The sequence below is a fragment of the Rhinopithecus bieti genome, unplaced genomic scaffold, assembly GCF_001698545.2.
Source record: "Rhinopithecus bieti isolate Rb0 unplaced genomic scaffold, ASM169854v2 scaffold_11744, whole genome shotgun sequence".
Classification (NCBI taxonomy): Eukaryota; Metazoa; Chordata; class Mammalia; order Primates; family Cercopithecidae; genus Rhinopithecus; species Rhinopithecus bieti.
Window position 1 is genome coordinate 1,776,231 of NW_016807094.1, and position 20,487 is coordinate 1,796,717.

General features: G+C 56.5%; 2 protein-coding genes across 6 annotated transcripts in view; one reads left to right on the forward strand and one right to left on the reverse strand.

Moving 5' to 3' along the window:
• The window catches only part of RARA (retinoic acid receptor alpha), a 48,730-nt gene extending 30,491 nt beyond the window's left edge, over positions 1–18,239 (reverse strand). Inside the window, exon 1 of one of the 4 annotated variants that reach the window (XM_017880202.1) lies at positions 18,124–18,239. The gene's annotated coding sequence lies outside the window, so the exon portion shown is untranslated. Of the gene's footprint in view, positions 1–1,050; positions 1,068–4,254; positions 4,503–9,030; positions 9,254–18,123 lie in introns of those variants that run through there. The other 3 variants (XM_017880201.1, XM_017880205.1, XM_017880207.1) reach the window with 3 other exon arrangements.
• LOC108534718 (translation initiation factor IF-2-like) lies at positions 4,817–10,070 on the forward strand. 2 transcript variants are annotated; one of them, XM_017880212.1, is made up of 2 exons: positions 4,817–5,165; positions 8,727–10,070. In XM_017880212.1, exons 1-2 carry the CDS (start codon positions 5,022–5,024, stop codon positions 9,234–9,236), a joined length of 654 nt encoding a protein of 217 aa, XP_017735701.1. In that variant the 5' UTR covers positions 4,817–5,021; the 3' UTR covers positions 9,237–10,070. The 2 variants fall into 2 exon arrangements, with proteins under 2 accessions (XP_017735701.1, XP_017735702.1); XM_017880213.1 differs by having other exon boundaries at positions 4,817–5,156; positions 8,729–10,070.
• Positions 18,240–20,487: the final 2,248 nt, after the last annotated feature.

The window sequence follows — 20,487 nt, forward strand, 5'->3', positions numbered from 1 at the left end:
ATATTCTTCGGACCTCATACAGCCAGGGTGGCCCTTGTACCTGCTGCTTCTGCCAAAAGATGCTCTGAGGTCCTCCCTGTGGGCCCAGCCCATGCACCAGGTCCACAAACACTCAGGTGAATTCACATCCACACAGAGGCCTGCCTCTCTCAAGGTGAGGCCCAAGGGGCAGCTAACCCAAAGTGAGGCCTCCATAACCCAGGCTGAGGCCCAGAATGCCATCCAGATCCCAGGCATCCTGACCCAGCCTTTGGGGGTTGGGAGGCCAGTTCAGTCAGTCCAGCCTGGACCCTCTGGAACCCACCCTTGCTCCCAGAGAAGAGAAAACCACAGCCACATGAACTCTGCCCCTGAGGAGTTTGAAACTGAACCAAACTTCAATCCCCACTACCCCCACCTCACCCCTCAGCCCACCACCCACACACACTACAGGGCAAGGCTGGAAGGCCTCCCCAGACCCCTATCAGAGCCTCCAAAAAGCCTAACCCAGCTCTGCCTGCAAACTTCAGTGCAAATTTACTCAGCTCCCTGGGGAGGTCCTTGAGCTGCAGGACAGACTAAAGGTCACAGAAATGGGCCAAGGGCCAGACAGACCAGAGAACAGGGATGGGCAAGGGCAGGGATGACCAGGGTGGGCCTGAAAGAGCACAGGCTCTGCCTCAGAAGGTCCTTCAGGAGCTATGACCCTCAGAGAGACACCTGGGCCCCAGCCCCCGACACCACAGCAGTGGAGAAGGCCTCGGCAGAGAATCGAAACCAGTACCAAAGAGAGGGAAAACAAACTACCCACATCCAACCTCCACCCTATGCCAGCCACCTCCACTGCCCACGGGCACCCTCCCCTGAGAGAGAGAAAACCACAGGCCCACACCTCCAATATACCAAGCCTAGCCTAAGCACAGCAGAAAAAGGAGTAGGGGGCTGGAGCACCTGCAACCAGCCCCACACCCCTGCCCACTGGGGCCGCTCTCACCCTCAGAAGGTGCCAGGATCCCTTCCCCAGCATCAGTGTCCCTAGCTGCCCACGTGTTACACCCCAGAGTCACACACCTAGAGAAAAAGGTGAGAGCTTTCTGAGCCACGAAGATGGGAGAAAGAACCAAAAGTCGGAAGGGTCAAATCTCAGCTCTGCCACTCTGGGTGACCTTACGCAAGTCTCTTAACCTCTCTAAGCAACTGTTTACTCGCCTGTGAACTGTCTACCTCAACAACAAGCTGTGCAATTTCAGACAGGAAGTCCTGGAAAGCACCCAGCCTAGAGCTTGGCACAGGGGAGGCCTGGGCAACTGGAGCCCTCCATCCCCACACCTCTTGCCACCACCTTGGTGCCCCTCAGCACTTGGCCTGCTGTCCCTTGCCTCACCCCACCCAGGGCAACATCTGTTGACAGGGCCAGGAGGGAGAGTTACCCATTTCCCAGGGTCTGCTTCCCTCAGACGGAGGAGAGGGATGTGGAGAAAGGGACATTCGGGGTGTGGGTGGAGGCCTGACCACAACCCTTTCCCAAATTCCCTTCTTTCATTTCACAAACCAAAAAAGGGAAACCTTTGGATTTGAGGAGGGGAGAAGGGGAAGAGAAATATACCATTTCCTCCCCTACACTCAGGACAGAGAAGCAGGGGACCCCAAACCCAGCTGGGCCTGGCCCCAGCCTCCCTTCCTCATTCATTCTCTCTGTTCTCCAGGCTCCCCCGAAACAATGGTTCCCAAGAAATAGAGGTCAGGCAGTGTCAGAGGGGCTGAGAGAAGGGGAGAAGGATTGGGGAGCTTAAAAGAAGGGGAGACTGGGGGTTTCCTAAGCATTCTAGACAGTTAGTGAATCATATGCAAATGACACCCAGAGCTCAAGCTCAACTCGGGCAGGAGGGACTCGAGCCCTGGCAGAAACAAAGCCCCACCGCCTTTGGACCCCTGTCCCGCCAGGAGCTGGCCGAGCAGGGCAGCACAGGGTCGATTCTAAACTAGAACCATTTACAAACTTTCCAGGAAAACACACTCCCATACATACAAAGCCACAACCTCTCCCCTCCCCAACGCCCCTCATATCTGCAGACAGGGGTTGGGGAGCAGCGATGACTACTCGCCGCTTTTTCAAGGGTCTCCTCTGGCCAAGGCTCTCACCCCTCTCCTCCCTGGCAAGCCTACAATCCGGCCACTCGGGTCCTCTGTTTCCTGTCTGTTCACCAGGGTCTGGGCTGCAGGAAGCCAGGTTAGCCAAGCCTCATTATATTTTTTATTTTTTATATGTTATTTATTTATTTATTTATTTTGAGATGGAGTCTCACCCTGACAGCCAGGCTGGAGTGCAATGGCACAGTCTCGGCTCACTGCAACCTCTGCCTCCCTGGTTCAAGCAATTCTCCTGCCTCATCCTCCGGAGTAGCTGGGATTACAGGCAGCCGCCACCATGCCCAGCTAATTTTTGTATGTTTGGTAGAGACGGGGTTTCACCATGTTCGCCAGGCTGGTCTCAAACTCTTGACCTTGTGATCCGCCCGCCTTGGCCTCCCAAAGTGCTGGGATTATAGGCGTGAGCCACCGCGCCCGGCCAGCCCAGCCTCATTTTAAAAGAGGCTACCCTAGGAGGGCTGGAGAAGGATCACCTGGGGGTGGCTGGGATAGCTGGAGGGTGCCTCTTGCCCACCAACCCCACAGAACCCCAGGCCAGCCTTGCTAGAGCTAGGACTGGTTTGAAAATCTGCCCTAGTCGGTGCAGGCCATAAGCATGTCCTCCTGGGAGTCAGGGGAAGGAAGAAGCCTAGTATCTCACTTCCGGGTGCTACCACTGCCCACTGCCTCAAGACACAGTGCCTTGTCCCAAAAGAACAGGTCCAATGTCTCCACAGCTTGTACTCCACTCAGCCCAGGGTTATTCCCCAGCTACATAGAGCTGCAGGACCCCCACAGGCCATAATCTCACCAGTGACTGGATACCAGGCAGAAAGGGCGACTGGACAATCCAAGCTCGGGGCAGTCCAGGTTTTAGGAGGAGGAAGTGGGGGTCTCTGCTGGTCAGGGTAGTGCTCCCAACTCCTCCATCCCCAGGGGCCATACGCCAGATCCCCCAGGGGACATGCTCAGGACCTCTGAAGCCCAGGGTGTCTGAGAGGTCCACCTAGAACCAGAACTGAAGCCTCCCTACTCCAAGCAGCGAGTAGGTGAAAGGGCAGGGGGTAATTCAGGCCTCAAGAAGAGGGACCAACCCACAGGGAAGGAAAAAAAATGGGAAGAGGAAGAGATGAGCCTACTGAGGCCACAGCCAGACCACAGAAATGTATGGACCATACACAGGCAGCTCTGTCGGGTGAGGGACCAAAGGGGCACAGACAAAAGGGGACCCCCTAGCTTGGAAACCACCGACCTCACATCCAGCCTGGCACGGGGCTTTCCCCACCCTCACCTTGGCAGCTGTCCCCCTCACCACTACCTCCTCTCCACGGTACCAAGCAGGAAACACAGTACTCTCACAATGGGGGGACAGTTTACAGAGAAACACACAGGGCCAGGATGGGCAGACAGCCTGCAGCAGCCCCCGCCCCTCCCCTCAGCTCAGCCCAACCCTGAAACTGCCATATTCTGAGTCCCAGGGCAAACTGCCAGCTGGACTAGATGGTACCAGCCCCCTCTCAGCATCCCACCCTGGGGACTCACGCTGCAGGGAATCCAGGAATACACTCCCCCAGTCCTGCCTCAGGATATCCTTTTGGCTCTGACCCCAGACCAGGCCTGACTCAGACTGTGCCCGGCTCCATAGCCCCCCTCCGACCCATTGACACCCCCCCCAGCAACTTCCTACTCCACACCCGCCTACTCAAGTTGGGGCTAGAACTAGGGGGAATCTCTTCCCCTCTCCATCCCCAGCTGAACAGGGAAGCCCCCAGTGGGGTAGGGATAATAGGTCACAGAGCCCCATGGCCTTCCCCTTAGAGAAGAGGGCCTGCCGGACAAGGGAGAAGCGGGTGCAGGCTGTGTGTGTAGGGGAAGGCATAGTCTGCAAAGCCCCCACCTCCCCGGCCCCAAACACACGCAACCTGGGACCCTGCCCCAGAGTCCCTTGACACTCCAGCCTGGAGTCCAGGAAGCCACAGAAACTCCCTAGGGAAGGTGGTTTTCATCAGAACACAGGATGGGAGCAGGCTCCAGAACTGTATATGAGGACAGATAGGGAGCACAGAGGTTTCCTGAATGGGCATCTTATGAGCGAGAGGAACGCTGGCCAGAGTGGCCAAGGGCTGCAAAATCAGTCAGACTCACAAAGTCACAGCCAGATGCGGTCACAGTCTCCCCAGCACTCAGTCTGAGTAGGTGGCAGTGACTCCTCCCCACAGACAGAAGTCTGGGGGGTCCTGGGGAATCTGGAGCATCAGAGACCACACACACTCAGCCTGAAAGGACCCCCCAGTCAAGTCCCCCAAGTACCCCCCCAGCCTAGTGGGGAAGGGTAGCTCCTTCCCCACAAGAACCAGGGCTAGTGCCCATGGCAGACATCACCATGGCAACCAACAACAAACATCCCGGGAACCACAGTGGGACAGGAAGTGACAGCCACGTGACAGGAAGACTTTTTTTTTCTCAGTGTTGGGGGGTGATGAAGATTGTTTGCAGCCCCTGGGCAATCAGTTGTCCCCAGGTTTCTCCTACCTGGAGCTGGAGGGAAGGGGGACCACTAGGAAGGAGGCCAACCCCCACCTTGCTCTGCACAGTGGGTCACAGGACTGACAGGGCTCTCCCTCCCTGCCTGCCACTCATGGGTTCCCCCCTCAACCCCCCTCTTTTCCACTTCCTGCCGTGACTGGAGATCAGAGAACTCCCCACCGCAGCTTCCCCTTCTCAAGTCTCGATTCCTGGGCTGAAGGTTTCACTGTGGGGTGAGGGACAGAGGGAAGGAGGGCTGAGGACCTGCAGTAGGACCCAGGGGACAGAGGCTCCGGGGAGAGGGCCAGGATAAAGCCACTCCAAGGTAGGTGTGTACACACAGACACACAGCGAGTGGGTCACAGTGACACTGCCTGCAGAGTACAATGACACATGGAGACTGCCTGACCTCAAGTAACTCTGGGGGGAGAGGGAAGAGCCAGAGGACCCAGCCCCGGCGTGCCCCATTCTTGCCCTGTCCTGAGCCTCCAGGTTCATCTCCGGCATCTACTGGCCTCCAGGCAAGCAAGGTCCCAACTGTGCCCAGCCCCTGCCACCTCTCCCCTGCCGCCTCTTCTCTGCCACCTCTCCCCTGCCTTTTGTGCTGAGGAATCCCCCTCACTGCTCCAAGGTGCCTGCCCAGACGAGGGCACCTTGGCTGAAGGTGGGGGAATGGAACCTCCCTCCACCCCCCTCCCCTTCTCTGCAGATGTCCCAGACTATATTTAGCCCAAACCGGGCGGCCAGCCAGACCCAGACTCCCCACTGGCCCAGAGCTGAGCTCCCAGTTTTTAGGCAATTAAAACATTAACAGAGAACCACCCCATCTACACACCCCACACCCCAGCCCTGCCAGGGCAGCACAGCTCTGAAAACTTGAAGGAAGGCAGCCCAGCTCTGCAGCCACGGATGGAGGTGGGGGTCATCGGGCAGGACAGGGGCATAATCCATAAGACCAGGTTGACACTTGGAGTGGCGAAGGGGAAGCCTTTCCTTGTTCCGGCAGAAGGGAAAGGTATATCCAGTTGGGGGGGTTGAGTTGCCTAGCTGCAGAAATTACACCTGTCATTCTGCAGCCCCCTCCCAGACAAGCTCCAGTTATAGGGCTGGGGTTGGCAACAGGTGCGGGCCAGCCTGGCAGCAGCCTAATCCCACTGGCTCCCCAGGCTGACAGTGGTGCCTAGAGGTCCAGCAATGGCCCTTTGGGGCAGAATGTTAAGTAGAAGGAGGTGTCACTGGCCAGAGGGGTGGGCAGCCCATGGCCCTTCCCTAAGAGCTGGCCCCTGGCCCTCATGATGTGTGCTGGAGGGTCTAGGGAAGCCAGGGAAAACGTAGTTCCATAGCACCTATTTCATTTCCCCATGATGCCAGGTGGGCGGGCTAGAGTGTGGGAGGTCTGTCTGCCTGCCTCTTCCTCCTCCTCCTCCTCTCCAAATTCCGGGAACAGGCAAGGGAGGCTCCAGTTGTGGGGAGAGAGGGAGAGCAAGCAGGCGGTCCCAGCTAGGGGGGAGCGAGGGGAGGGCGGGACTGGAGCGGGAGGCAAGATCCAGACGAAGCAAGAGACACCCACACCCGAGACACCCACACCCAAGCCAGACTGGGGACAGACACACCAACACATTCTCATACTAGGCCAGGTCCCCACATGCCGCCCACCCTGTGGGGACACCCAGACACCCTTAGCCAATTCTGCCAATTCTCAGAATACTCTCTGGACACACACGGAGATCCAGGCCCTGCCCTCCGCCGCGCATCCCCCCACAAACCGTGGGCTCCAGACAGCAGCCAGAGGGTGGAGAGGGGAGTAGAAGGAGGAAAGACAGCAGGCGTCAGAGAGAATGTGCAGCCAAAGCCCTGGGAGCCGGGGTATCAGTTGCCATACTCCTTTCCCAAAACCCAGTAAGTCAAGACAACCCTGGTCATCTTGCCAGGGGCCCTGCCAGCTTCCCACACTCCCAAAACTACCAACACAAGATGGGTGTAGGTACTGAGCAAGCAGAGATTACCCCGCTTACTTGTCGCAGGGACAGGATTACCATCCCCAGATGCCTATCACCCCAGATCCCAGGCAGTGCTCCCTAATATTAATAGACCCCACAGAGGCCAAAACATACCTACCCCTCCAGCCCAGCCTAAGTCCTATCCGGCTCATGCTTCCAAGAGGACTGGAAACTGGGCATTGGGGTTTGTATTTTGGGACAGGCCCCACCCTCACATCACACAGTTCTGAGGACCATCCCACCTGAGACTGGAGTCTGAGCAAGGAGTGGCCTGGGAGGAAAGGTCCCAGAGGGCAGAGTCAGCTTCCAAGACTAAATGGTTTAGGGGAAGGGGCGCTCATTAGCTGGGGTCTGGGTGAATGTCCCCAAAACAGACCTGAGGGGCCACTCCGACAATGTCCTCTCCCCCATACTTAGATGGGGTGGCAGGAACCACGTCATGGCACATGTGGGTGACTATGCCCAGCGGGGGAGGCACATGGGCGATCAGGATGGGGCTGCCCACAGCTGGCTTCCTGCCAGGCTGCCTCAAGGTTGGGAGTAGGAAGGGGACTAAAAAGGAGTCCCAGGGTGGCAGCTGGGGCATTTAGGGTCAGACTGAAGGGATAGAGATTTAGGGGCTATAGGAAGGAGGAGGTGGCCAGGATTAAGCCATTCCAAGCCCAGGATCTTCTCAGAACTGCCACTGCATCTGTGCCACTGTCGTCAGTCTGATGGTGAAACCCCTGCAGTGACACCTCATGGACACTCACTCATACCCTCAAAATCCTTGCAAATCCAAGATCCTCAGCTCCCAAGAGTCTACTCCAGTCTGACCCTCCTGACCTCTCTTTCAGGATACCACATGGTCCAGACTCCCAGGCAGTACTGATGTCCCAGCTCCTCCTCCAGCTCCACCATCTTTCAGAGCCACAAACTCCCAGACTCCACAACCACCCCCTCTTCTTCCTCCAGGAAGAAGCATCATACAACCAACTCCAAATATTTTTTCTCTTGTTCCTCCCCGCTAGCCTCATCTCCACCCGCCCCCCCCCCACCCCTCCAGGGGAAGCCCCAAGGCTCCAAGCCACCCCCACTCCAACCTGGGGCTTCCCCGAGGCACAGCCTCCTCATCGAGCCCTGTAGGAGAGTTTGGGGCCTGAGGTCCAATTTCCTAGCAAGACCTGGAAGGTCCTTACAGAAGCACTTCCCCAAACAATCTCGCCCTATGAAGACTGCAGACAGGGAAGGGTGTAAGAGACATCCCAGAATATCCTGGCCAGGAAAGTGAGGAGAGGGAGTGTCAAGGGCAGAAGTGATCCTTGGGGTAAGCAGCAGGGCGTGGGGAGTCGGGGGGTGTTCTCAGAAACAATCCTTTCCAAGAATATATACATACACATATGTGCACACAGCCATCAGACAGAAGGCAACCTGGTTACAGAAGACAGAGCCAGAGGGGGCAGGAGGTACCCTTCCAGGCCATCACATTGGGCATCCGATCCAAGACAGGATGGAGGGTGCAGAAACATCTCCAAGACTGGGGAGCTCTTCTGTCTGGTTTCCGGATTAGTGGGTCCCCATCCCCACCCTAACACACTGGCGGCCTGTCCTTCACAAGGAGCAGCCTGACAATAGGGCAGTGCCCAGAGAGAAGATGAGGGGACATAGCCAAGCTCATATCCCAGCCGCCCCCCCAACCCCACAACAGGCTCACACACACATCTGGCCAGCAGCTTTCAAGCCTCGTGGGTGGCACCAGGTCCCAGACACCCTCAGCAGAGCAAAGTCCACCAGTCTATTCCGTCTTTCCCTCACCCCAAAAAGCTCCCACACCCCATGGTGGCACAAGACCCAGGAACACCCCTACATACATACTGCACTGGCTCCCGCACCCAATTCTGAGTGAGTTCCCCTCACTCCACGGGGGACACCAGCTGAGCGGGCCCCGCCCCCGGCCAGCTCCCTCTTGTGGGAGTGGGCCCCCTGGCTGATTCTCCCCAAACCACAGGGCAGCTCAGATAACAGGAGGGAAAAAGAGAGGTGGCTAGTCCGTTGAGCATCCGATCTCTCCCCAAACAGGTTTGAAAGCCTTTTGTTTTGCTTGTTTTAAAGAGAAAAAGAGAGAACAGGAGTTCCCAGCGGTGGTTCTGCAACAGCTCGAGCGCGGGGGACACGCGCAGCAGACGGCCACAGACGCCTCAAGGCTGCGCGCGAAGACGGCGCAGGCAGACGCACAGACGGGGCTCCCCCACCCTGGACACGGCGGCAGCGAGTTGGGAAGCCCAGGAAACCCCGGGTTCCGTCGGAAGCCTCCCGGCACCCAGTCCCCTTCCGCAGCGCCAATCTGGGGCAGGACATGGGGCCCCGACGCCTGCGGGAACCAGGGGCTCCCCAAAATCCCCGGGGGAGGAGTTACCTCGCAGCCGGGGACGCAACCCGTTCGGGGTGCCCGCGAGCACAGCGTCTGCCCTAACCCGGCGCCCTAGTGCTTCTCGGCATCAGGGTGCGGGGTCCCGGGAGAGGAGCCGTCCGGGGGGCCGCGGCTCAGGGGCGCGGGGCGACGGCAGCGGCCATAGCGAGTCACGTGCGGAGGCTGAAACTTTACCCGGAGCCCCAGACTGAAGGGGCGGAGGGTACGGAGCAGAGGTAGGGGGAGGCCCTCTCCCTCAGGCCCGCCCCTGCCCGCCCGCCGACCAATCATCAGTCAGGGGCGGATCTACAGACTCACGCCCGCCCCCGCCTCTCCTTAATAGACCCCGAGAAGGGCGAGTCTTAAAGGAGCCGCTCCTAACTGAAGACTGGACCGTGGGAATCCGGGAGAATCCCTCCCTCAGACCCAGAACCGAAGATTCAGAGCGACAGGGGGGGTGAGGTTCTGCGGAAAGAATGAAAATAGCGCTTGGTGGAGAAGACCGCAGCGTGTGGTATCCTACACTCCTTTCCCCCCAGCCACACACACACCCACACCTAAACCCGAGAAGTGAGGCGGCGGCGTAACATGGAATTGAGTGAGGTGACGCCTGCCCTAGCTGTCAAGCCCCTGAATCCTATAATTATAATCCTCTTCTAGGGACCAGCTGGAACTGAGAGCTGTGTGACCTTGACTAAGTCACTTCCCTTCCCTGGATCTTAAGTATCTCAGCTGCAAGAAAAAAGAAAAAAAAAGAGTCCAGGAGTAGATCTCCCGCAAATACATCTCTTCTTTCCCCAAACACCTTTCCAGCTCCAGTGGGTCCTAGGAACTGTGGCTCAACCCAACCCCCCAGCCCCCTTAAAGTACTCTTCTCAAAGGGCAAGACTTTTGGATCTTCCAGTAGGGGCGCCCAGGAGCACCCCTCCGTGCTCAAAGACTCAGACTCAAGCTTCTCTCTCCCGAACAAGTTTGGAGAAGCCAGGAAAGCTCTTGTTCATATTCCAACTGGACAGGATCTGAATCACTCTCCATCTGTGAGACCCCAGTCCCCAACACAGTCATGACCCCGCTCCCAGCCTGCTGCTCTGTTTGGGAGGATCCTGTCCCCATTGCTAGCAGTCCACTGGCGGGCTTAGGGGGAAGCAGAATCGCTTAGGGAATACTCCCCTCTCGCCCTGTTCCCAGGCAGAGAAGTGGCCACGAGTGCCCCCACAGAACTTCCCACTGGAAGGGGAAGTGCTGCACTCCCAGGCCTCCAGCCCAGTGAGGAGACTCTCAGCCTGACCCGGTGGCAGAGCTCTCAGACCCACTGGTCCGACGGCGGCCCGCGCTTTACAGAGGAAAGAGAGGCCAAGAGCAGGCACTGGGTTTTGTCCACGGTCGCACCAGTTGCAGAGCCGGGTCTAGAACTGAAGTATCTGATTGTCCCTGGCTTTAGCCCAAGAGCCGTGGTAAGGTAGGACAAGCCAGGATGGCGGGACGCTCTGCCCTGAGGGCCGGCGCACGGGAAACTGCCCCAGCAGTGCTGGGCCGCGCTTCCCCAGGCCTCTTCCCGCCCGCTGGGCCGGAGCTGTCTCCCGCTCCCGTCTGGATTTCCGTCCGCCGGTGCGAACCTCCCGCCCAGCCCCTCCCGCCCTGTCCTGTCCAGATTCATCCGCAAACATGCGCTCAGCCGGCAGGAATGCGCCAATGGCTCCCAGATGTGGACGCCACCGCTTAACCCTTTACCCCCCAGCCGCGCTCCCCCAAGGGCCTTCCAGCCTGAGCCCCGACAACAGCAGGGAGCTCTGCCCAGGTGAGAACCAGCCCAGGACTGGAGTCAGCGCCAGCCCACCCCCAGTGCCCACAGGCACCTCCCAACCTAGATCCTACCAGTCTTCCTTCCTTGAGGCTAGAGGGGAAGGCTCATGGACACAAGAATGCAAGCATGCATGCACATAGCTACACTGCCTCCCAAGTGGGACGACCTTCAGGTACACCTGCCATCATAGGGTCAGGCATCCTGGTACAAATGCATTTCCACGTGCACATTCAGGGCAGGGATGTGTACACCCCCGACGCATGTATGCACATCCACGCATGAACAAGTACATTCAAACACATTTGTGCACAGACAAGGGCATGAAGCAGAGGGTGGGGCATACTGCTACACAGGCACAGAAGTAGCCCCATGTGTGGATGAGGGAACAAATTCATACACACAAACCCACCCCCCACAGGGGTCAGACACTCAAACAAGACCAGCACCCATGTGTACAAACACATAGCATGCACATCTTTGGGGCATTTCCTTCCTGCCCAGGGCAACAAGTACCACCTGTCCAAGGCCCAGCCCTACCCAAGCTTGACTGCAGAAGGCAGGAGAGGTCCCCAGGTGGGGGATCAGGAGTCTTCAATCTGCAGCAGCAGCTGAACTCCAGTTGTGCTGGGCTCATAACAGGGCTTCCACCACCCCCTCCCACCAGGGACCCTGATGCAGGAGGAGAGAAGGGTACCCAGGGAGCAGCAGGAAACTAGCAGAGAGAGAAAAGCCACATGCTCAGGGGCGCCTCACTCTTTAGGAAGGACACTCCTTGGGGCCTACTCTTTCCCTGCACACAGGAGATAGGCTGGGGGAGGAGCCTGAGCCACTGGTTTCCCAAGAAAAGGATCCCTCTTCAAACTAGAGGAAGTGAAGGAAGACAGTCTGGACAGGTACCAAGGCCAGTGGCAGTTCTCAGTAGTCAAAAGAGATAAAATATAGCTCTGAGACACCCTAGGAGGGCCCACATTTCTACTACAACAAGGCTGTCCTCTCACAGCCTGTGGAAACTCCTGAAGAACAGCATTAAGTGATAGTCCGAAGAGAGGATGAGAAGCAATTGGCCCTCCAAGACCACCGGATGGTGCAGGAGTTTGTTGGAACCAGCTCCAGCTGACTCCTCTTCCCCTCCCAAGCCTCCTAGCTCATCCCAAAAGCAGCTCCTCCCACAAGTACCTTAATAGTCCCACTCCATTTGATTCTCACAGTCCTGAAGGGGCAGGCTCCTGTTGCCATTGTACGGATGAGAAAACTGAGGCTCAAAAAGAAAATTGCCTTCCTCAAGGTCATACAGCTTGTCAATGGCAGGGCTGGGATTCAAACCCAGGCCAGGTATGGTGGCTCACACCTTTAATCCTAGCACTTTGAGAGGCCAAGATGGGACAGTTGCTTGAGTCCAGGAGTTCAAGACCTGTCTGGGCAACATAGCAAGACCCTGTCTCTTTTTTGTTTAAATATATATATATATCTCAATCAATGTTCCCTCCTCAACTCTCCTCTCCCCTACTTACTCCAAATCAAACATATATCACTCCACTCTGTGCGCTGCTACCTCTTCCTTCACCCCTCAGTGGATCACAAGGGAGAAGCGCCATCCTTGCCTGGCTCTGCAGGTTTAAAGGTGGGGCCAGGACATGCCAGAGAGAGATCGGAGAAGACACTGGGGGCAGCACACATAGCCCTCCACCCCCACCAAAAGCATGGTGCCCACCTGCCTAGCAGGCATGGCTGGGTGACTCAGCTGCATCCGGGGGAGATGCCAGGGCAGTGACTCACCTACCGAGAAGAGCTGAGCCTGGCACCTTGCCAGCCCCAGGACAGAAGTGACTTAGTCACCACCGAGACTGTGATGCCCAGCAGGCACGGCCCAAGGATTGGAGACAGGGGCAGACTGTCCCTCCATGGTTACATGCGCCCCCTGGCGAAGAATGGGCCTCAGCATTTTGGGGCCAGCAATGTCTGTGCCAGCCCCTGCCCCCTCACCACTGCCCACCCCCACCACACCAGGCCCTGCTCCAGTGCCAACAAGTTTTGTGAGACCCCTGGGCTGCCCTGCCCCCACTGCAGCCTGCCCATCACTCACCACCCACTCTCCCACCTGCCCCACCTCCTCCTGCCACCCAAGTTGTACCCAGGCTGTGAGTCTCCTTTAACATGTCCTGGCAGCACTCCCTGCCCCCACAGCCCCTCTCACCCTCTCCCCCCATACACACATGCACTCATACACACTTCTGCCAGCCTTGTTTCTGCCAGCCAGCAGCTGCTGAAGTTGTTGAGCAGGAGGGAAATTGGGAGGGTGGGGTGCAGGGATTGAGTTACCAGAGCTGATGGGGTGGGCTGTCACCCAATCCCTTCCCCAGCTAGTCCCCACCCCCACCCCACCCCTCTACCCACAGTCTCCCTCACCCACCTGCCTCCCTCCCCACCTCTGGCTGGCAGCCTACTGCCCTTTAAGCCCCTCCACCCAAGCTAGAAAATAAATGTTCAAGAGTATTTGTCATGCTAAGACCAGCCCAGTATATGAGAGAGAGAGAATGAGACAGACGAACAGAAAGAGTAATTCCTGTGCTCAGTGCTCTGGCTACAACCACTAAATATGTGTATGTTGAGCCAGAAGGGGGCTGAGCAACTCCACAAGTCCCAGAAGAGTTGGTGGGGCCCAAGGGGAGTTGACAGGCTAAACAGCCTCAATCCATTTGCACTATTGATTTCTCACACACCACAGTAGGCCTGATGGGGGGCATGATAAATCAGCCCCCCAGAGACACAGAAACTGAGTGGAGAGAAGGGGAGGGGCTCCTACAATACAAATGGTGGTGCACCATGACCTGCTTGGTGCATTGGGAGTGGGCAGCAGAGGAACAGGAGATGTTGAGTGGCATGAGGCAGGGTAGCGGAGAGGGAGAGGGTGTAAGGCCTGTCTGGAACACCTCCTTCCAGCTGGGTCTGAACTAATTTGAAGGAAGAACGTGGGGGACAGATGCACCACGTGTGGCTACACAGGCAGGGCCTTGAACAACCCCAGGGGGTGCCATTCACATCATAATCTATGGAATGGTTCCCCCTGCAGCTGTGCAACATGGTGGCCCTTGGGGAGAGCCTAAGGCAGAAGACAGAAAGCAGACTGAATTCTGAGGGACCACAATTCTCCACTGAGTTTTCTCCCTATACACACCCCATCTTGCCCCAACTTTCCCTGCCTCCAGGCCTCAGAGGGGGCCCCCTTCTGACTAGTGATCAGAAGCCAGTAGTAATCTTCCCACTCCTCAACCCTGCTCCCTTCTCTTGTTGGGGAGATTGGCAAACAGCCACCATGACCCACAGGTCCTGGGCAGGGTAGGAAGAGGGTTCACAAAGGGCTCTGGGAAGTCTGGACGTCCCTTCTGTAAGGTGTCTCCTAGCCCCACAGCTCACCAGCCTGTGAGCCTGCTGGAGCCTGTCCAGTACCTCCATTCACACCAGTGGCCACAGGCCACCCAAACAAACCCAACTCTGACCTCCTTCCAGCCTGGACACAGACTCTCTCCACATGGAGACTTATAAACAAACCAAGCTGGGATTTACAGAGACCCTGCACAAACAAGCAGAGGGGAAAATGGACCAGGTGTGCCTGGCTCGTGGTCCTCCTTGCTGCAGTAGGGGAAGGAAGCACACTGAGGTGTAGTGAGGAACCATGACAACAGAAAAACAGTGCAAAGGGAGGGCCTGGGCTCAGGTCTCAACACAGCCAATGACTGATGGAGTGTCCTCTCTAGGCCTCCGTTTCCTTCTCTGAAAGGGGAAGGGATTGCCTAGGTAGCCCCTAAAACCTCTTCCAGCTCTGAGTCCAGTTGGATAAAGAAAGCCCTGAAGGGTGCCAGGACTCTTCCACCCATTCCAGCCCCGGCCCATCTACCTGGGTCAGGTCCCTCTGGGTAAGGTCTTGCCCCTGCTCCCCATGCCTCCTTGCTCTGTCTTCTGCCCCTCTGGCCCCTCCTCACACCTCTGCCTGCCTGCTTACCCTCACCTTGGCAAGCCCCTCTGCCTGCCCCGTGCTGCTCTGCACGTCCCTCCTGCCAGGGGACTGACCAACTAAAAATAGTCCCTGCAGCCTTTCTCGCCCACAGCTGCCCAAAGAGCAGGAAACGAGGGGGGCAGGGAGGCCCATGCCCTGCCTTCCCCCAACTAACTCCCAGGTCAGAATCTTGTCCAGCACTCCAGCCTGGGGCTAGTGCCAACTTGGCCATCCTGGGGGCATCCCACACCCCTTCCCTAGGGGGAGGCCTGCCCATAAGTGCCTGCAATCACAGAGCTGCCCCTACCCTGTGGGAGGAGGGGAAAGGAGGCAAGCGGTCTAGAGGGAAACCTTCCCAATTTCTGACAAATCAGTGCCAACCACATTGTGGGCACCCAGAGGGCAGGGCCTGGCTCCACTGACTGGTCTTTTGAGGGCAGGAAGAATTGGCGTGGAGAAGTTTGTGACAGTTTCCTTCATCCTGGCCCAACTGGAGGGAAGACAAAATAGTGCCCCAGCCTCAATTATGTTAGTCCCTTGCTCCCCAAAACCAGGGATTTCGATAGCCACCCCCAGATATCATGGGGGAAAAAAGCTAAAAAATGAGAGCAGGAGATGTAGGCTTCTATAAAGACAGAAGCCTGGAGGCAAGAATAGGCCATGCCTGGCAGGCTGGGCATGTGCTGCCCCCAAGCTGAGTCAGAGGCTAGGAGGGAGAAGCTGGGGTGCTACAGTGCCAAAGGCTACTGTGCCCCCACCCCTGTCCCACCTGGGATTCCTGACACCTCCCAGCCCTAGGGGAAGGCCCTCCCCACACAGAAGGAAGGAAACCAGCTAAGCGACTCTCTGGAGCCCTGCAGGGGAGCCCTGCACCACAGGCAGGCGGGAAACCCAGGAGTCCTGGCGCCCAGCCCAGAGAGAGTGAAATACCTTGGAGGGGAGGAAACAGCCCAGATTGAGGCAGACATGTGGCACCCCAGAAGCTCCCAGATGTGACCCACAAGGAGGTACTGGCCAAAGGGTCTAGAGGAGGCAAAGTGAACACATTTCTGAACAAGAAGAGAGAAGAAAGTGGGGCCATGGGAATGGGGTGGCGGGGGTCAGCCTGGCTCATCTCTGTCCTTTCCTCCTTGTCAGAGTCAGAGACACTGACATTAAGGTCATCAAATATCAACCAGGTCCTCAGGACCTTGGTGTGTTTCCTCCTCTCCTAGTCTCCAGACCTCAGCCTGTTCATTCCTGAGCTTCCTCTGGCACCCCTTCCTTGGGGCCAAGCCAAGTAAGAAATCAGCAGGCCCAAGGTGGTGCTCAGGAGGCCGGGGCAGTGCCAGGGGCAGTCCTCATACCATCCTCCCACTGGCTTCCCTCCCGCCTGCTCTTAGCCGCCACACATATCTCAGCTGTCGAATCCGATTAGGGCTCCTGCCCAGTGAGCCGGACAAGGAGGCCACTGGGCAGGGGAGAGAGAGACAAGGACGCCAAGCAGGGATGGCAGAAGGAAGGTGGAGACATGGCTCAGGGGAGCAAGTATGGGGCCCCAGAGGAAGAAATGCCTGGTGGAGAGATCTGTACTCTGTGACCACAGGTGCTCTGGCAACAGCTACAACCTGCATTAGGGGAATTCTGCAGTACCCAGGGCAATAGCCCTGCCTGGTTCCTCCATCCCCCAGATGGGCAAAGGATGGGGGAAGAAAACTGAAGGCAGAGAGATTGACCTAGATTTAGGAAGAGGATTCCATCCTAGATCCCCCCAGCCATTACTACCGTTTGCAGTGAGCTTTACAATACATTCTCTGTATGGTCTTGGTGGCAATGTCCTTGCTTGCTACTGATAGCCATTTTTACAAATGAAGAAACTGAGGCTTAGCGAAGGGGAAGACATACATAAACACATATAGTTAAGTAACCAAGCTAAGTCTCCAGTTCAGGCCTCTGATTCCCAGTCCACTGCTCACAGTCAGAATCTCTGCTTTCCTTCTTGGATCAAGACCAGAGCGAAGTCTGAAGCCACTCCATTATCCACCCTGTCCTCCAAAACCAACCTTTAGGGGACCCGGGGAGTCATGGAAGAATGCAGAGCATACCCCACACCTAGACAGAGCTACCAGATGGGGACATGCCACCCACTCCTACCACACACTGAGAGCTAGAGGAGTTTCCTCAGTGTGACCAGTCTCTTCTATCACCCCCTCCCCAGTCTACTACCCCCAGAAGCAAGATACACACTCACACATGGTAACTCATACAAGATGTACACCCTTCCTGTAAACCCACCAAACCAGAATGACATGCCCTAGATCTTCAGAGAGCAGGGCCTGTCTGCCCACCACAGGAGAGAAAAATAAGCCACTGTAAACAGTAGGTGCCATCTAGCCCTCTCCCAGAGAGCCTGTAGTGGGGCAGAAGCTTGGGGACCTCGTAGCTCTAGAGAAACACCAGGAGCCTGAGATTCTGAAAGCCAAGGAGCTCAGGAAGCTGGCAAGGCTGGGTGACCTCCTCAATCTGGTCTACACTCCCTTCCCTAGCCATCTGGACTGAGCCTGTTCTGGCCTGGGCCACACTCTGGTGTCCCTCCCCTTCAATGCATGCAGCCACCTCTATCCAAAGCTTCTAGCTCTTACAACCACATTGTCTCTTCACACACACACACACGGGTGGGGTGGGGGCTTCTGCAGCAGGTGTTGAGATGTTGACAGGGATGGGGGCTCTAAGCTGAAAGAACTTTCCTAGAGGAAAAGGTCACCAAAATGCTCACAACCTCCACTACCCTCCAGCAAAGCCTTTAGCCACCCAAGTGTGAGATCAACCTGGAAGGGGACATTAGTTCCCCTACAAGGTGAGTAGGGAGTGGGGGCAAAGTCCGGAGCTCTTTGGGCGAGGAAGCAAGAAAGAAATCCCTCGGGGAAAGCTCAGGTCTCTCTCTGGCTCTCTCCTCTGTTACCCCAGCACTTGCCAATTCTCCAGTCTAGGTGAGGTGGGGGAAGGGGTATTAGGCAATACTGCAAAGGAGGGTGCAAGGGCGTGGGGCCTGGGCAGACCTTCCCTCTACTCCCCACTCTTAGCTAGAGACCGGGAACTGCCTCAGGAGAAACGCAGGAAGGGTACTGGAGGGTGCAGGGGGCTCCGAGCTTTCAGACACCCCACAGTTCCCAGGCTCCCACCTCCCAGGACTACAGTGAGCGACGGGAGAGGAGGGATGGGGAAAGCCAGAACTGGCGAGAGGGAAACGGCTAGATCAGAAGCAGAGGCCAGGGTCAAAGGCGGCCAAAGAAGAATTGGGAAGGGGTGTGCATGGTCCTACCTGCTCAGGTGTGTGCTGGCAGGGGGGCGATGGGGTTCCCAGGAGAACCGGGGAAGCCCTCTCAGCTCGATTCAGGATTCCCCCCTGCTTCTGGGTTAGGCTGCTGCAAGAGGCACAGGTTCCCGTTGGGTCCTAAAGCCCACTCGTCAAGCAGAAGGCTCTCCCCGCCCTCTTCCACTAGCCCCGACTGGGTCAGCCGGCGCAGAGCGGAGGACTCATTGGGGAGAAATAACCCACTGGAAGAAAGATGGGCGTCTGGTCGTCGGCTGGGGACAGGAACAGTTCCCTGTCTCAAATACACAGCATACGGACAACTTGAGGATAGGATGGCATGAAACAGGAGAAAATAGACATTTCTTCCTGCCTGCCCTGAGCAGATGGATTTAGGTTTTGGTGCTGGAGGTGGGGTTAAGATCGCTTTCCCTGCCACTCCTGCTAAGGCATTCAGCTAGAGATTTTGGGAAGGCAGCATTCATTTGGCTGGGCGCTCACTTTTGTCCTCTTCCTCATGGACTGCAGGAGTCCCTTCATCCCTCCCAGTTATTCTCAAGTGCCTAGGAGGCCGTCCAGGGGAAAAAAACCAGATTTTCAGCATGTAAAAAGTGCAGGCTCACTTAGATTGGCAGCTAGAAACAGGGGGGAAAAGGTAGGACCAATGTATGTGTATCCGGGAATGTGTGGGGTCTGCAAATGTACATATACAGGCAAGAGTATAAACAGGTGGGATTAGGGAAGGAGAAAAAAACAAAAAAGGACTTTGGGTTACATCTATTACTGGAAATGGTGACTGGCAGTGGAAGAACAGGATGCAGAACCTAGAGGTCAACTAGTGCCCCCACCCAGCCCTCAGTAATGTCCCGAATCTTTATGACCAGAATAAACAAGTTAAAGAGAGCATATTTTCCTAGATACCATTTAGGATAAATCTAGGGGCAGAGGGACTTCAATACAACAGATCAACTTCAAGGTCAGTGATTCGGTTTAGTATAGCCAGTCTTCTCAGTAGCTCAAAAGGGAGAATTCAGGTTTGGTGGGCTACATGGGCAAGAGAAAGGTGGATAAGAATTGTGAAGTTGTGGATTGAGAACATTTTGCAAGGAGAGTTGCACATATCTCTAGCAGCAGAGCAGGGAAAATGTCATGAGGGGAAGGGCCAGAGGAAGTCAGGGACAGACTTGAGGGGAGAGGGCATGGCCTCTGCCTAGAAGGGGAGAAGACACCAGCAATGCCTCCACCTCTTTGTGTCTTGCAGGAAGAACTGAGTAAAGGAGCTGGACTAAGGATGGAAGGCCCTAGGGTGGAGTCCATGGGGTGAGTTTAGGTCAAGCCTTTCACCCTAATGTGCCTCAGTTCTCTCCCAGCTGTTAAACAGGGCTCTTCGTTCTTCCCAGGCAGTTAATGAGTGTTTACAAAAGGGTTTGGAGATCCTCAGATCTCAGCTGGGCCACCACTACAGTTATAAAGTTCAATAAGAGCTGAGTGTTATTTGGGGAGGAGAGGAGTAGGCGAAGAAGAAAACAGACTACTCTCTTACAGACTAAGGATAAAACTAAGCTCAGAGAGAAGCACAAGCCTAGCTGCCACAGGATATCCTTGTGCCCATGGATGGAGGTCACCCCACCCCCCATCAACCACCACCAAAGGCCGGCCTCCAGCTAGCTGTAGGCAGAACCCAGACTAGCAGCTGGTCTTCATTAACTCCAGCTTTTTCACCCCCCACTGTGAACCCACAGCTTCTACAGGCCTAGGCTAGAGGGGGCTGCCCTAGCCCGACCTTGCAGCTGACACTGGGGTGGGGGACACCGCACCAAAGGCCAAGTTACCAGCTGAAAAGAAAGTCGAAGCAAGAGTCCTTTTTCCCATTGGGAGCAAGAAGAAAGCAGTGTGGGGTGAGAGGGTGGAGGTGGGGGAATTTAGGGCAAACAGCAGGCAGTGAAGTCAGCTGGATTGAGGCCCAGAAACCCCCACACCCTGGGGCCAAGTCTTACTCTAGCTTTGCTTTCAGCTTAAGTCTTGGCGAGGCCCCAAACTAGGGAAGGCCCTGGTTGCCCCTTTCCGCCTCCCTACCCCCACCCTTATTAAATACACATTTTATCTCTCAGCATCTTCATTATCTTAACTGAAGGAGACAAGCAGTGGATGGCGGCAGCAGAGAGCGTCAGGAGAGGGGGGGCGGTGCGGGGAGCAGGCGCACCCTTGTTATAAAGTGCTGATCTAGCTCTTTCAGGCAGTGTGGGAAACAGAGGAGGGATCAAAGGGAGTGAGGCTGATTCAGAACTCAATTAGAGCTTTTTAAAAAACGAAGCTGGCTCTCTCCTTTCGCCAGTCTTCAGCCTTTACCCAAGCCCCTTGCACCCAATTAAC